The 17,375-nt window shown below is 43.7% G+C and overlaps 2 protein-coding genes across 2 annotated transcripts; both read right to left on the bottom strand.

Annotated features, from left to right (window-relative positions):
* Window positions 1-1,034: 1,034 nt before the first annotated feature.
* On the bottom strand, window positions 1,035-6,187 carry LOC125546332 (wall-associated receptor kinase 2-like). The gene is made up of 3 exons (XM_048710581.1): window positions 3,487-6,187; window positions 2,713-2,874; window positions 1,035-2,299 (listed from the first exon to the last, which is right to left on the bottom strand). The coding sequence occupies exons 1-3, from the start codon at window positions 4,379-4,381 to the stop codon at window positions 1,311-1,313; spliced, it is 2,046 nt and encodes a 681-aa protein (XP_048566538.1). The 5' UTR covers window positions 4,382-6,187; the 3' UTR covers window positions 1,035-1,310.
* Window positions 6,188-12,227: 6,040 nt separating this feature from the next.
* LOC125532695 (wall-associated receptor kinase 2-like) lies at window positions 12,228-15,502 on the bottom strand. Its single transcript, XM_048696651.1, has 3 exons — window positions 14,593-15,502; window positions 13,855-14,011; window positions 12,228-13,221 (listed from the first exon to the last, which is right to left on the bottom strand). The coding sequence occupies exons 1-3, from the start codon at window positions 15,500-15,502 to the stop codon at window positions 12,228-12,230; spliced, it is 2,061 nt and encodes a 686-aa protein (XP_048552608.1).
* Between the last annotated feature and the right edge of the window lie 1,873 nt (window positions 15,503-17,375).

Raw genomic sequence — 17,375 nt, 5'->3', positions numbered from 1 at the left:
TGCAGCCGTTTTTACTCACAGCCCATGGAAAACTTGAAGCACCATTATTGTGTTGACTGATTTTTCTCTCCTGTTTGAATGTCCAGCGTACTTGCATGCTTATTGCTGGTCTGTTCAGTCTTGGAATGCCGTAATCATCATTACTTTGTTGCAACATGTATTATCAGTTATCACATTGTTTCAGTTCGATTGAGCTTGGGTGCGTTGTAGTGTTTGTTTTTCCGTTCATGATCATTTTTATCACCTAGGTTATGTACTTGTGATGTGTTTATTTTATTTTATTTTCAATTATTTTGGAGGAATTTACCAGGCCAGTGCCACATACTGGAGTTTACTGAAAGAGGCAGAGAGTTGAGCGGTCAATGGAGATACTTGTTCCTGTCACTCACTCTAAAACTAAATTCAACCCAGTGCTCATCAGGTAATGTGGTGGCCATGCAGAATTATCCATTAAGCCATATATCTACTTATAAGAGATGAGGAACATTATGAGGCCACATCAGTTACAGCTGATTACAACGAGTCGCAACACTCCAGCGACTCCATAAGCCAGCTGCTCTGATTGAGAAAAAAACATCTTTAAGAAGGAAACAATTGCAGCCCGACGGTTCAACCTGTCAAATTGCGTTGTTTGCAAATCTGCAGTATTCATAAACTTGAACCTAGAGCAAAAGACTGGAACTGCATACATACAAAATGATTTGTTCAACTTGTTGTTTTGATGGCGAGGAAGCCTGGTTTTCTGTCGGTCTCTCTCCCTCAAAGCAGCTTTGGTTCTGCTTTCAACGTTGCTCCGAGTTTCTCAACGCTGGCTAGCTAGCGACGACGACGACGAGCTTCCTCCGGTATCAGTATACAGCATGATACACCCTTGCAAATCACTCTAGTGCATAATCACAAGGAACCCTTGAATTGGAAACGTATGGTCAAGAAAAAGAATTTCATGCTTGAGAATACTCTAGCAGATCTCTGAATTCTTACGATCACCCCTAGATATTGCCATGGAATGCACTGTTTCATGGCGAGCCCGTTGAGGTTTCCAGGAGCAAGAGCAAATCGCAACATCACACATGAATTTAATTAATTAATCCATACATTTGGTCACATAAAACACACGATTACTTGCTACATTCGTACTACAAGTTCTCTGAAACCCCTACCTCTCAGAGCAGCAAATACAATAAGTGAAGGTTCACACATCGAAAGTTGCATATCTTACTTGAAGATGCACTTCGACTTTGGAATGGGAATAAATGTGATGCACAATAAAGGTTCATACATGTTGCTAAAACTCAACTCCGCAAACCAAGTTACACCATACGTGATCGATTCAATGTGAGAAGGCGCGCCACAACGTCTGTCATTGATGGCCTTTGATCCACATCAAGGTTGAGACATCCCACAGCAATCCCTGCTAGTGTGTCAAGAAGCTCCAAATTTCCTGTGGTTGCAATTTCCTTATCAAACAACTCGGTTGCTTTCTTCTTCTCTTTGTGGCACTCGAGGAAACTCGTCACCAAGCTGTTGTTGTCAGAATGAGTGGCCTTCTTCCTGCTAATGACCTCTAAGATGACAACCCCGAAACTGTAGACATCACTTTTTTCAGTCAATAGGCCTGTTTGTAGGTATACTGGGTCCATATAAGTCATGTCACCAATGACATTTGCAGTGTGTTCCTTGTCTATTGCAATCAACCTTGATATGCCAAAGTCAGAGATCTTTGGCACAAAGCTGTCATCCAAAAGTATATTTGCTGGTTTAACATCACCGTGCAGGATTTTGGTATGGGCCTGTGAATGCATATAAGCTAGACCATGTGCTGATTCTGCAACAATGCTTAGACGCACATCCAAGTTGAGAGGCTCCTTGTTGTCAACCCTGTGAAGAATGTCATGCAAACTTCCTTTGGAAATGAACTCGTACACTAGCATGGGGGTATCCACTTCTAGGCAACAACCTATGAGCCTAACAATGTTCTTGTGGATGACTTGGGATTGGATGATGACTTCATTTGCAAATTGCTTGTTCTCCAGCACATTACCACTAATTGGTTTCTTTACTGCGACTAGTATGTCATCAACAACCCCCTTGTAAACTTCACCAAAGCCACCTTTTCCAATTAAATTGCTAATCTTTAAAACTGGCTTGAGCTCCTCCTTTTTGAAAAGCTTTATAACTTTAGCTTTCTCTAAGGTAAGACCACCATTTTTCTCATAGAACTCTTTGGTCTTCCGCTTCTCTTTCCGAATAATAATGACAAATGCCGTAAATGCGATGACAAGTGCACCACCTATTGCACCTATATATGGACAAAGAAGCAAACTTAAATACTTTAATAAGTAATTCCTGATAAAGAAAGGTAAGATGCTGAAATTGAATGTACCCGCGTCTCGGATCCTACATGATACAGTATAAGATTGTGTCCCTCGGCGGGGGAATTATTTGTTCACCAGTTGACTGAAACTTTGTTAAATATATTCTGGTCACTTGTAGGTCTCAAACAGTAATCGTCACTCCCCTTACACCCACCCACCCATTCAGCTAGTTAACTCTAGGAGGCACTAAACTATAACAAAATACATATAAAAAGAGCTACATATTAAGATTGCACAATTTGTTTTGTCTACTTGAAGTGAACGTAGAGAAATTAAATATTTGCGGAACTGATAATTAGCAAAATCAAAACATTCAAAGTAGTTTGCCTGAGGTTACCTGTGGAAATCTGTGCAGCAAGTGGGAACTTTGGAACGCATTGTTCAGTTCTTGGGTCATCGCTCTCGTAACCTGGATGACAGGTGCATTGGTAAGATCCTTGAGTGTCCTTGCAGACACCGTAGCAAGGATACTTCACCGGATGTGCACATTCATCTATATCTGTGTTGCGCAAATTCACAAAAATCATCATTAGGGCATCGATCGACTGCTTAAAACCTTATTTCTAACAACAATGGTGTCTTAGAAAACATGCAGCCAGATTTCTATTTTGAGCACTGATTAGCAAGAAAAAAAGATCTTCATATGTATTGGCTGGAAACTATACCATCAGATTTGTCAAGAAAAATACTAGTTTCATATTTGATTTGTTCGTACATATTTCATACAAAGATTGACGGTCAAAGTTTCTAAATGCGAAGTAAAAAATGTCACCATGTTAACACAGTATAAAACAGAGGGTGTACAACTAGAACATACGTACTATAGTAGGAGTACTATTGGTTTTCACTTTGAGTTTCAGGAAAATTTCAGCAGCAACCGAAATCACCGAAATTCAGTGAATTTCGGTGATTCCGGTTTGCATTTCGTTCAGAGGGCCGAACTACTCTATTGGATTCAATTAAATATTTTATAAAAAATGGAAAATATTTGAATTCCTGTATACTACTGAAATTACTGAAATAATTTGGTGGAAATGTAAATATTTCAGGGACTACTGAGATTACTGAAATTCAAGGAATTTCATAGAATCTCACAGAAAGTACTACTTACTGGTGCATCCGTCGGCAAGGTAGGCGTTGCCATCGTAGCCTTTGGAGCACTTGCAGTTGTAGCCCGGCCCATTGGTGGAATCCACGCAGTCGCTGTGCGCGCTAACGCAGGCGGACTGACCCGTCTTGGCCGCCTGCGTGCACGATAATACGTCGCCGCGGATGGCCCAGTCGAGCCACACGGGCGAGGTCCGGTTGGTGTCCATGAGGAGGTCGGAGCGGCGGAAGGTGTAGTTGTTCCTGTCGACGAGGAAGGCGTAGTCGCAGGGGCTGTAGTCCATCATGGTGGAGTGATTGTAGGCATGGAACTCGAAGTAGTTGCCGGTGAGGCCCGGCGGGATGTCGACGCGGCAGCACCCGACGCCGGCACAGAGGCCGTCCCGCGCGCTCGCCGAGTCATTGCAGTAGGACATGCACCCGGTGTAGTAGGCGTACGGGTACGCCGCGCCACCGCCCTCGGTCTTCCCGCTGGCGGTGTAGGCCATGGTGTTGCAGCCGAGGACGACGAGCTCATTGTGCGTGTTGGAGATGCGGTACACGCCGTCCTTGTTCATCTCCGTCTCGGCGTAGCTGAAGTCTGCGGCCTTGCTGGGGTTCGAGGCGTTGTAGCACATCCACCCGACGGGGAGCAACACCAGCGACTCCGCCGGATCAGCCGACAGGTGCACCACCTGGATGGACGTGCCGGCGAGCACAGGGCGGCCGTTGTTTACGCACTCAATCTCGAAGCCCTTGCGGAAGCAGCCGCCGCCGATGCCGAAAGGGTAGGGGATGACCACTCCGCCGCAGCTCATGCCGCAGCCATGGGTCACCACGAGGCTCCCTGCCGCCTCGGCGGTGGCTGACGCTGCAGCTGCCGCCAGGAGTAGGGCCATCAGCAAGAATGCTGTCGGCATTGATACTGTACCTGCTCATGCATGTGCAACGGTAGCTCACTCCTTTATACTGGAACCGCCGATGGTGGACAATAAGAAATTAATTTACATATATAAAATGACTCAAGAACAAAGCAATATGCATGTAGTAGTCCAGCAGCATCCCACATTCTAGTTAATTTTGTGTGATAACAATTTCTTCAAAGTGTGCAATCTCTTGTTCTCTGATCTGCTCCAGTGTCTACGAACAATTTCTTAATGTGTGCGTAACACAGATTGGTTGTATATAATCATCTTTAGATAATTTTGTATCGCCTTTAAATGCTTTTAACTACATTAAAACATTGTTCTTTGCATCATTTCACTTCATAAAAAAATGTTCATTTCCATTAAAAACATGTGCCAAATATATGATTTGTGCTATATGTCATAACAAAACCCAATAAACCGTGCCGAATCAGGACTGAAACATCATCGAGCACCCATGGGCATTTGGGACTTTTTCTACCAACTACATGTCCCGCAGCCATACTAAGGCCTACTTATTTTCGGCTCAAGGAGACGGCTTAAGCTTAACTGCCCACTGAATAGCAGTGGAAAAAAGCAGCTAAACAAATGCAGTCATTCTTTTTGTTTTCTGTCGTTTGAGCTTATGGTCTAGGTTGTCTGATGAAAAGTCTATAATACGGTACCCCTGGACTATTATTGTGTTCTGACTAGCTGATATTGTGTTACTATTTCCTACTGTTTTCCCATGGATATGAGCAAGAAAACAATTTCCAAAATACCACTAGATCTACTTGTGTCATGTTTAATTAGCACAGATGTCACTACACGGTCTACCTACGCAAGAATAGCACTATAAACTCTAGAAGTTACTCATTGTAAAATTGCACTGCAAAGTTTATAAGTTACCCATTGTTAAGTTGCACAACGCCTAATCATACAAGAAACATACAATTACAGAATTACTCAGTAGCACACAACCTAATTCTTCAACAATATGTCTGAACATTGCATTAATTTCTTCAGACATTAGTGTGTCAAGCATATATGCATCATTGTCTCTAACCATACATCCATGAAGTAGATCTGCAAGTGCATTACTACTGTTGAATACTACAACCTGCAAATCTAAAATGCACATTAGCCTTTGTTGGAAGTCAATCTTTAATTGCTAGCTTTTCTCTGTGTATAAATGATTGCAGAATGCCTAATCATCCACGAAACATACAATTCCTCGGGAGCAGACTACCTAACTCTTCAGCAATATATCTGAACACTTCATGCTGATTTTTTCAGACATTAGTGTGCCAAGCATATACGTACACATCATTGTTTCCCTAACCATGCATCCATGAAGAAAACCTAAGCTACAAGCTGCAAATCTACAAATGCACACTAGCCTTTTCTTGAAATCAACCTTTAATTCTCTGTTCCTCTATGTGTCCATATGAGATTGCAGAGGACTGACCGCAGAATGGAAGTAACATCCTCAAAAACATCGTCTAAAATGCATATATGCAACACAAGCCGCTAATTGCAAGGACGTCGAGCGCCACGTTCGTGCGCACGGTGAAGGTGCTGCACGGAGCGCCACCTCGTCGCCGTCCGCGCTGGAGCCGGCCGGCGCGGAGCGAGCTACTGGAAGCAGGAAGACCGAGCTGATGCCGGTTGAGCACCATGGAGGGAGGTGCAGCATTGATAGCGAGAGGGAGATCAGGTCGAGCTGGTGCCAGTGGCGGGGGGAGGCAGCGCGGGGAGGACGACGGCGCCGGAGACGACCCGATCTGCTCCAGCGGGTCGGCGGCTGGAAAAAAAAGGAAGGCTCGGGCCGGGAGGTGGCTCGATGGGTGGCCACGTACGAATTTAGGTGGGCTGCGAACGGCCCAGTCCCAGTAAACCGTTCTCTCCTCTCTCTTCTCTCTCTCTCTCTCTCTATATATATATATATATATGTAGTCTTTCTTTTTTCGAATTCTTCTCTCTATAGTCTACGTTCATATGAAAACAAAAATAAAGTTTCTCAAAAAAATGAAAACAAAAATACAGTGCTACGTTTCCCTAAAAAAATATAGTGCTACGTAGGATGAAATGCTGAGGGCAATCTAGGCTGTGGATGGTCATGAATGGTGGCATGATGAAATTAATAGCGCAAATACCTTATCACGCAGCTTACACAATACAAAACAACGTAACTAAAGCAGCCTCCAATCTTAAGCAGACCAATGGAACAAACGAAGCAAGATCCAACAATCACCGCGCGATGTATAAGAAAAAGAATGGACATTCTGAACTGCGCGTGAGGACACTGCACCACGGTGAAATACTAGCTAGCTAGTGAAGTCACGGAGGCCATAAAAACAGATCCAGACTTCTTCTTTGTGTGCTGTGTTTAAAACACCCCGAGCCCAAACCCCGAAGACACGAGACGAACCTCGAACGCCCTCCAACGAAGTAGTACCTCGAAACAAAAATGGGGATGAAGAAGGAAAGGAGACGCACAGCAAACCTCAGATCGCAACCAGCAGAGCTCGCCGCCGGGGACGGGGAGACGACGGCGCGCGCCGGTCAACGCCAAAGTCTCGCGCGGGGTTGCCTCTTGGGTCGGTCGAGCTCACTCTGCGTCCCTCTCTGTAGCTAGCGGAGAAGAAATAAAGTTCGAAGTACCCCGCTATCCTTGGGTGCACTTACTCCGGCCTGCCCGATGTAAATGAGCCTGCCTCACCACTTCCGTCTAGTGTGAACGCGCCTGACCGTGGGTTTGATCGAGTATGTGTATGTGCTGCTCTCTCTCGGACCGCCCTGCCCTGTGCACTGTGGCCTATAGCACGTAGGTGCACGGTCAACCACATTGATTATCACACGCCAAAATGTTTTTTTAAGATCAAAAAACATTAACCAAAATTAAGCCAGAGTACAGGATCCAGAACGTTAGAGATTACTACATAACAGGTCCAAGTCATTCACACACAAAAACATTACGGGTCCAAGCAAAATGCTACTACTCCGTAATTACGTGCAGCCGTGCAGGTGCCCGGTTTCCTTCCGAACGCGTCATTATTCGGGTATACGGAAATGATACACCATTTTTACTGGGTTTTTTTGAGTGGGTTGAAATGCTACACCAGACCCTCGCCATGCACACTAACAACTTGGGCTGAAGCCGGTCTGTGAACACATGCACTCAGATACATTAGTTTTCAAAAATTATTTTTTCATTTGATTTTTTTCTTCTAAAATGCCATTTTCATATTTTGAAAATAAAAATCCCTATTTTTTAGAGGGGAAGATTTCAAACTTGCCATGTGTATTTTTATCATAGGTAGCATTGCAAGTTTTAGGTCTTTCCGGAATGCCCCCATGGCAAGTTTTTTGGGAAATTTTATCACGCAGTCATAACATTTTTTGGAATTTTTTTTTACTTTCTCACATGGCATTTGTTTTATTAAGAGTGTGTCATTTTAATAATTAGTAAAATGGCATTTGTACTATCAAGAGGATGTGAGTTTTATGATAAAGAGCATGCCATTTTTTTATTAATAACATGTAGTTTTTATTATTAGGAGCATTCCTGTTTTATTATAATAATCAGGATGGTAAAATTATTCAGAGCATGGAATTTTTATTATTGTTGACAGTTTTATTAATAAGAGGATGTCATTTTAATTTTTATTGGCATGTCATGCTTACTTATCATAGTAAATTTATAAATTGGAGAAATGACAATTTTATAAAGTAGCAGGGCAATCTTCATACTACAGAGCATCGCATTTATGAATTTATGTTTCTATGTTTTTTTGTAAGAAAATGCTAATTTTTTATTTATTCACGACATTTTTTTACCTAGAGGATGGCAGTTTTAAAGTTTAAGATGGCAATTTTATTTTTCCAGATCACACTTCCATTTTTTTAATAATACTCATTTTTTTGGCAACTTAAAATGCATTGTATTTTTGTATGTTCTTAATTATACCATGGCAAATTCATGTGCCTTTTTCACAATTAACATGCAAATTTGCCTAATCTGAAGTTTTACTTTTTCAACATGGCAAATTTTCCTGTTGCTTTTTAAGATGGCAAAAGTTTGTTTTCCCTTTTGCTTCATGTTCAAGTCCATGGCCATGGATAGTGAATTTGTGGTGTACCGTTTGCTTCATGTGAGCTGCTTTTTTGTGGCTGGGTTAGACACTTGGGTTCCAATTCTTAAACATGGCGCCTCTTCTAATTTCTCTGGCGCCAAGTACTATTGTTATCTTACTAGTTTAAGTAGCGAGAACAGTGAAAGTGGAGCTAAACTCTCTGGCGCCAAGTACTTTCTGGTGTTTGGATTGCTTTTTTGCTTTATGTTTGCATTAATTGTACACTTGAATCGAAGCAGCACCACATCTGCTAGTAGCTTAAATGAGGGGAGGAAGGGGGTTTGTGCAAAATTTGTTAATTTGTCTTGAAATACCTAGATGCACACTTTCTAGCGGACGGAGGGAGTACTCGTTAATGGCCGTCATTGCTGGGGCGGCAGGCAGCACGACCCAGTCATAGGCTCGTAGCTCCAAAATCCCCGAGGGAACCGCCGTTCCTGTCGGCCATCGATGTCGATGCTCTATTAGGGATGACCTGGGCACCAAGTCCGTTCCCCCGGCAGGGTCTGATCCGGTGGCGAACCCCGCACCTAGGCCAAGGTAGCCTCCTGGTATGTAGTACTACTGCCACCTTGCATGTTCTTTGGATGAGAGCACTTTCTTGACTATTTTTTCTTTTTTCTTGTGTCGTGAGTAACTAAACGACTTGTATTCCCCGAGATGAAAGAGCTTCGGAGGTTAATTTGGCTGAAAATCATCTCAAGGTATCTTTGCCGGGAAGAGTGACATGTTAGATAAGTTCAGCCTTCCTAATCGGGCCTTCGCGTCCTCCCGACTAGAGGCAACCTGAAGAAATGACGCGTGGTGAGGTATATCTCCATCAAACTCAAGGACATACAAGAGGCATCGAGGGAGCAACCCATCAATAAAGAGCAAACTATAGAGATGATATTGGCCGTAGGTCTTTAATCCTGTTTGGGTTCTTAACCTTTGGTGTATGAGCACAACTACTGTATCATTCCAACTTGATGGAATCTCACCACCATTCAACACGGCGAGGACCTCGTCTACAATCTTGTCCCCCATAAAGTGCCAGTGCTTCTTATAGATAATGGACGGCATCCCGTCCGGTCCCGAGGCCTTGAGATCCCCGATATGATCAAGAGCGGCCTTGATTTCTTCTCGGGAAAATTCAGCATTAAGCATATCCTGCATGGCGGTAGTGACCCTTGGCTCCACTTTCTCAATAAGGTCAGCCAAATTGGAACCACTATGTGAGGTGAAGAGTTCCTGAAAAAAGAGAGCAGACATAGTCAGATAAACCCTCTCCTTCCTTCACCATGGATCCATCCTCCCTCTTCAACTCCTTCACTCTATTAGCCTTCTTCCTCGCTGATGCATAGGCCATAAAATATCGAGTACTCCTATTCCCGTCCTTGATCCAGGTTATGTGGGTACGTTGCTTCGCCTTGATGTTCTTCTTATCCTCCAAGTCGCGCACCACTCCCCGCAGTCTTGCTTCCTCCCTAACTTTATGTTCAGAGACTTGATCCTTCATACGCCTTTCAAGGTCAGATCGAGCCTTTTTGAGCCGCCCCTCCAACTCTCCTACAACTTCTTTATGCCATCTCTTCACTCTACCCGCCACCTTGCCCATAGCACCTACTACTCCTCCCTCTCCTGCTACCCAACTTTCTTGTTGGAATATTCGCTCCCTTGCCAAAATTTCCCGTCAAAATATTCTGCTCCTGGTTGCATGCCAAAATTCGGCGAGCGGAATGACATGTTTCTCTTCGCTGTACACTGTCGTTGCCACCTGATTGTCCATGAGAACGAAGAACCGCGACGCCCCGATCACATATATACATGTGGGTAGCCTTCTCCATCTGCTGTCATCCCAAATTTGGTCCATGATTTTATGTGTATTTATCTGCATTTCACTTTCATCACTTCTTGCACTTTTTATATATTCTTGCACATGGTGGTTACTGAAAAAAAGCAAGTATATTTATTTGCCACTTGTATTGCTACACTATGATGTCTATTTCACATAAAATAATGGAGAACAAGATGAAATACTTGTATTGGCGCGGATTGAGAGTTGACGTTGAATTCGGACATGGACGAAGATGCGTGAATTACATGAAGCTATAGCTATTACGCAACCACTTACATAACAAAGTGTTCTGCCGCTCTCCAAACTTATAGAAGCCGTCAACTCGGTGTCTTATGTGTTCGGGCTCCACACAAATGTTGTTCTCCTTGTTGCACCGCTTAGATGTATTTTCCCGCTAAAATATTTCGAATCCGATTCCGGGTCTAAAGTTCAAATGAAAATAAAAACCTCAACCTAACGTAGTCGCGACTCGCACAACTATTGTGTGGATTAGTTGGATTTTCTATAGAAATATTTTTGGTCCCGCTAAATTTCATGCTAAAATAACTATATTTTGGACCGGAACCGTGAATATCACGGTCCACTACCACTCTCGTGCTTAAAATCTAGTGTGGCGAGATGTGACCCCCTTCTCATGCCCAGACCAAACCAACCTACTTCTCTTTGTTTGATTTGGGTGGGCGACTAGGATCGCTTCATGAGGGGGTCAATTTGTGTGAGGTCGCGACAAACGAATGAGCGAGCGGCGATCCATAGTAGTAGTCACTTGTAGTTCCCGACAAGCAGCAAAAGCATCAATCCATGGGATATGCGATCCATTCTGAGCGGGAGGTCAAGATAAGTTGTAGAGGAGATGAATCCGTGGGAGGCACGATTCACCGGTCATAAATCAGTGAATAATATATACTATTATCACAGATTAGCCTTGATGACAACCAACCAACGAATCGACACCTCCTATGATATGTTGCGGGCCATGAAGAGGACGGAAGTTTTTATGATCAAGATGCAAGTGAGATGGACCGGTGTAATCTTTATAATTTAGTCAAAGGATAATCCCTTCTCCCTCATGTTGTTTCTAAATATGTTATTTTTAGTCAATTATTTTTGAACCTCTAATTTAAAGACTGTTTTTTGCGGGAAAAAAACTATTGTTGCTCATGTAAGAAAAAATAATTAATAATATATGTTTGTGTACATCACTCGTTGTAGAGGCTGAGGTTCTCTCCCTCTTTTAAAAAAAGTGTAAGAAAGCCCTTTATCTTCATTGCATCGTATAAATTTCCATTGTTATCACCATTATTGAATGCCATGTTAACTAAGTATCATAGCAGTTTCTAATATATTTTTCCCATGTTGTTGATTAGTCATACAACATTGAGAGGTGGGGTAAAGGAGAAGACACGTATATCCGTCTCATGATAACAACCCCAGAATGTCACTCAAGATTATACGTAACCAGAAAAGCAAAAGACAGGGTAGGCAACATCCAAGGAGCAAACTAACAAACAAACGTTCAAGTAATCAGTTGGCGATAGCATTATGTAGGTCTGTGTTTCTCAACGTACAAGCTATCTTAATTAACTTATCAATTTGTATTGTTTTTCGCTTAAGTTTTTTGGCTTCAATTTCGACAGCAACACGTGGGGTTTCATCTAGTTATTCAGAAATTTGGTCACATAAACCACACAGTTAATTACTTGCTACAATACTGCAAAATTTCAAAAACTCAGGATGGCCTCCTCTACTTCTCACAACAGCAAATACAGAAAAATCACACCTCAATAGTTACCTATCTTACCGGGAGATGCACTCTGACTTTGGAATGGAAAGAAGTGTGATGCATGATTAATATTCATACGTGTTAAAACTCAACCCAGAGACCAAGTTACAACACACGGGATCTATTAAATGTGAGAAGACGCGTCACGACATCTGTCATTGATGGTCTTTGATCCACATCCAGGTTAAGACATTCCACAGCAATACCTGCCAGAGTGTCAAGAAGCTCCAAATCTCCTGCTACGACAATTTCCTTATCAAACAACTCAGTTGCTTTCTTCCCTTCTTTATGACACTCAAGGAAACTCGTCACTAAGCTGTTATTGTCGGAATGAGTGGCCTTCTTCCTGCTAATGACCTCTAAGATGACAACCCCAAAACTGTAGACATCACTTTTTTCAGTCAGTCGACCTGTTTGCAGGTATACTGGATCCATATAAGTCATGTCACCAATGACATTTGCAGTGTGTTCCTTATCTATTGCAATCAACCTCGATATGCCAAAGTCTGAGATCTTTGGCACAAAGTTGTCATCCAAAAGTATATTGGCTGGTTTAACATTACCGTGCAAGATTTTGGTATGGGCTTGGGAATGCATATAAGCTAGACCATGTGCCGATTCCACAACAATGCTTAGGCACACATCCAAGTTGAGCGGCTCCCTCTTGTCAGACTCGTGAAGAATGTCATGCAAGCTTCCTTTGGAAATGAACTCGTACACTAGCATGGGGGTATCCACTTCTAGGCAACAACCTATAAGCTTAACAATGTTCTTGTGGATGACTTGAGACTGTATGATGACTTCATTTGCAAATTGCTTGTTCTCCAGCACATTACCACTAATTGGTTTCTTTACTGCAACTAGTATGTTATCAACAACCCCCTTGTAAACTTCACCAAAGCCACCTTTTCCAATTAAATTGCTACTTTTCAAAATTGGCTTGAGCTCCTCCTTTTTGAAAAGCTTTATAACTTTAGCTTTCTCCAAGGTAAGACCACCATTTTTCTCATAAAACTCTCTGGTCTTCCGCTTCTCTTTTCGAATAATAATAATGAATGCCACAAATGCGATGACAAGTGTACCACCTATTACACCTATATATGGACAAATAAGCAAACCTAAATATTTTAATGAAAAATATCCTGATTATTGTTCTGCTAACAAATTCAGTAAGTTCATTTTTAAAGTTTACACATTGCTTTGAGTAACTGTATATATTTAACTTAAAGAAAAGTAAGATACTGAATTGAATGTACTCGCATCTCAGAGCCTACATGATACTATAAGATTGTGGCCCTCGGTGGGGAATTGTTTGTTCATCGGCAAATTTTAACATGGTCCCTCTTAAAACTGCTCTTGTTCATCAGTTGACTCGAACTTTGTTAAGTCAGGTCACTTGTAGATCTCAAACAATACTCATCACTCCCCTCACATCTACCCACTCATTCAGCTAGCTAGATAACTCTAGGAGGGACTAAACTATAACAAAATATTACCTCCATCCCAAAATTCTTGTCTTAGATTTGTCTAGATAGGAATGTATAAAACGTGTCTAGATACATACTAAGACAAGAATTTTGGGACAAGGGGAGTACATATAATAAGAGCTGCATATAAAGATTACTTAATTTGTGTTGTCTATTTTAAGTGAACGTAGATAAATTAAATATTTGCGGAACTGATAATTAGCAAAATCAAAAGATTCAAAGTAGTTTGCCTGAGGTTAGCTATGGAAATCTGTGCAACAAGTGGGAACTTTGGAGCGCAGGGTCCAGTTCTTGGGTCATCGCTCTCATAACCTGGATGACAGGTGCATTGGTAAGATCCTTGAGTGTCCTTGCAGATACCGTAGCAAGGATACTTTGCTGGATGTGCACATTCATCTATATCTGTGTTGCGCAAATTCACAAAAATAGTCATTAGGGCATCGATCGACCTCCTTAAACCATATTTCTAATAACAACGGTGTCTTAGAAAACATGCAGTCAGACTTCTATTTTGAGCACTGATTAACAAGAAAAAAAAAGATCTTCATATGTATTGGCCGGAAACTACACCATCAAATTTGTCAAGAAAAATACTAGTTTCATATTTGATCTGTTCGTACATATTTCAATCAAAGATTGACGGTCAAAGTTACTAAATGCTAAGTAAAAAATGTCACCATGTTAGCACAGTATAAAACAGAGGGTGTACAACTACAGCGTACTAGTAGGAGCAGTACTACCGGTTTTCTCTTTCAGTTTTAGACAAAATCCAGCAAGCAACCGAAATCAATTTCGGTTTGCATTTCGTTCAGAGGGCCGAACTACTCTATTGGATTCAATTAAATATTTGAAAAAATGGAAAATATTTAAATTCCTGTATACTACTGAAATAATTTGGTGGAAAGGTAAATATTTCAGGGACTACTGAGATTACCGAAATTCAACGAATTTCATAGAATCTCACAGAAAGTACTCCTACTTACTGGTGCATCCGTCGGCAAGGTAGGCGTTGCCCTCGTAGCCTTCGGAGCACTTGCAGTTGTAGCCAGGCCCATTGGTGGAATCCACGCAGTCGCTGTACGCGCTGACGCAGGCATACTGACCCGTCTTGGGCGCCTGCGTGCACGACAACACGTCGCCGGCGGTGATATCGACGGAACCGTTGCCGCGGATGGCCCAGTCGAGCCACACGGGCGAGGTCCGGTTGGTGTCCATGCGGAGGTCGGAGCGGCGGAAGGTGTAGTTGTTCCTGTCGACGAGGAAGGCGTAGTCGCAGGGGCTGTAGTCCATCATGGTGGAGTGGTTGTAGGCGCGGAACTTGAAGTAGTTGCCGGTGAGGCCCGGCGGGATGTCGAGGCGGCAGCAGCCGACGCCGGCGCAGAGGCCGTCCTGCGCGCTGGCCGAGTTGTTGCAGAAGGACATGCACCCGGTGTAGTAGGTGTAGGCGTCGGTGCCGCCCTGCGTCTTCCCGCTGGCGGTGTAGGCGAAGGTGTTACAGCCGAGGACGACGAGCATGTTGTGCGTGTTGGAGATGCGGTACACGCCGTCCTTGTTCATCTCCGTCTCGGCGTAGCTGAAATCCGAAGCTTCGCTGGGGCTGGAGGCGTTAAAGCACATCCATCCAATGGGGAGCATCACCAGCGACTCGGCCCGGTCCGACGACAGGCGCATCACCCGGATGGACGTGCCGGCGAGCACAGCGTGGCTGCTGTTGATGCACTCGATCTCGAAGCCCTTGCGGAAGCAGCCGCCGCCGATGCCGAAAGGGTAGGGGATGTCCACGCCGCCGCAGCTCGTCGCGCAGCCATGGGTCACGACGAGGCTCCCTGTCGCCTCGTTGGTGGCTGCCGCTGCCGCCAGGAGCAGGGCGGTCAGCAAGAATGCCGTCGGCATTGATATATTGTACCAGCTCCTGTGCAACATAGCTCACTAGCTGCTCTATATATACAGGAACCGTCGATGGTTATTAGTTAATTCTTCGCTTGGTTGCAATTCAAAATTGTATTGGGACGGCAGAGAGGTGGAAAAAAAGGATGGCCAAACTGCGGCCTTTGTCCGCTTCGCAAACAGACCATCAAATCTGTTGGTCGGACTATGAGAAATGATGAAGAGGTGCTCAACCTCGACTACATCGGCACTTCATCATTAATTATCAACACTTCATTATTAATTGATGAGCTCTTTATTAAGGATTGGTGGATCAATATGTCAAGCACCAATAGGCCGAACCAGAAAGTGTTAGCCAGTTAGCCTCCCCTACCATGCTAACTTGTTGGACCATTTGATGTGAGAGAAATGTTAGGATCTTCCGCCACAAGTCTACCCACTTGTCCATCCTACAATCAAACATTCAAAGCGAAGGCAAGTTTTAGGTCATTGTGGGCGCAAACCATTTGGGCTGTATTATACCGGGAGAGTAGCGGCCATGTAACCTTCTCGTGGCTTTTGTAAAAGCAACTCTAGACTCCTTAACTAATAGATGAGGTGAATCTTTTGCCTTTGTTTCGGAGCTCTTTTATGGTACCCACAAGTTAATATGAGCCATTCATTTTCTCTAATCTGATGGATACATTTGTTTGGTACTCCAATATGGAAACCTGGGAGTACCACAGCCAAAAGTTGAGGAGTACCTTGATTTCAAGGGTAAATTGGTAATTAACGTGGTATAACGTGAGGGTGGTATTTAATTCCCCACTAATTACGGGATGAGATCAACATCCATAGCGGATCAGCCGGAAATCTCGCCCTGGAATCACACGTAGCGATGCATCAGGAAGATTTGTTAGCATCTTCCAACTATGAAGGAGAGACGCATAAAATTTAATAATTGCAACTACAAGATTGAAGAACTCCAACGATGCAACTGGCTGATGGCCTGGCAAGTACTGAGATAAGGCATGCGTCTGAGAGGCCTTGTCAGCGACTAAAGTTAGCACAGGCGGCGGTAGATGCATGCAATGGGCCGTGTGGGAAGGACACAGCCATGGCTGTGCACGGTAACTCGATCAGGGAGGCGTCGGTGACTTCTCAACCAGCCAATCGGCAGGGAATTAGATCAAAAATTAAATAAACATTACCCAAACTACCCTTTTAAACCAAGGGTTGGATTTAACCCGTACTTCCACCCCTACCTAAGGAGTACCATGGTACCGTAAAAAACCTCTTGTTTCGACCTACCACTGGATGCCCTTGTGACCATCCTTGATAAGGCGAGGGCGGCTGGTCACCTACGAGGGGTGATGTAGGGTAGGAACCCTATAGACCGATCTTTCACGAAAGGAGCGGATCCGCGATGAACACGAGGGGAAAACGAGGGAAACACAAGAGGAAACACGAGAGAATTCACTCACCTGAAAAGAATAGATCACACATGCGCTAGATCGATGAACACAAAGGTGAGATACAAGATCCAAAGTCAACAAGGGACGATACAAGAGGTAACCGGTTCTTCTCCGTGAGGAGGTCTTGAATCCACGGGGGGATCTTCCCTTAGAAAGGGGGCTTGAATCCAATGGGATCTTCTCCGAAGAGGCCGCAGTCTCTCACACGGAGGAGATCTGATATGGATGAGCGTAGCTCTATCTCTAAGTATGAGCTAAACCAACGCTAACCCTAACTAGGAGGAGGTGGAGGAGTATATATAGTCTAGGCGAATGAAAGGGTAAGTGGCTTCGGCCCAACACACGGGTGGGCGCACAGGCGTCGGACGTCCGACAGGTACTGGACGTCTGGTGGCTCATGAGGGTCCGGTCGTCCGGTGCATGTC

The sequence above is a fragment of the Triticum urartu genome, chromosome 1 (genome assembly GCF_003073215.2).
Source record: "Triticum urartu cultivar G1812 chromosome 1, Tu2.1, whole genome shotgun sequence".
NCBI classification, from domain to species: domain Eukaryota; kingdom Viridiplantae; phylum Streptophyta; class Magnoliopsida; order Poales; family Poaceae; genus Triticum; species Triticum urartu.
The sequence above is the reverse complement of the archived record's forward strand: the minus strand, read 5'-3'. Positions and strand labels throughout refer to the sequence as shown.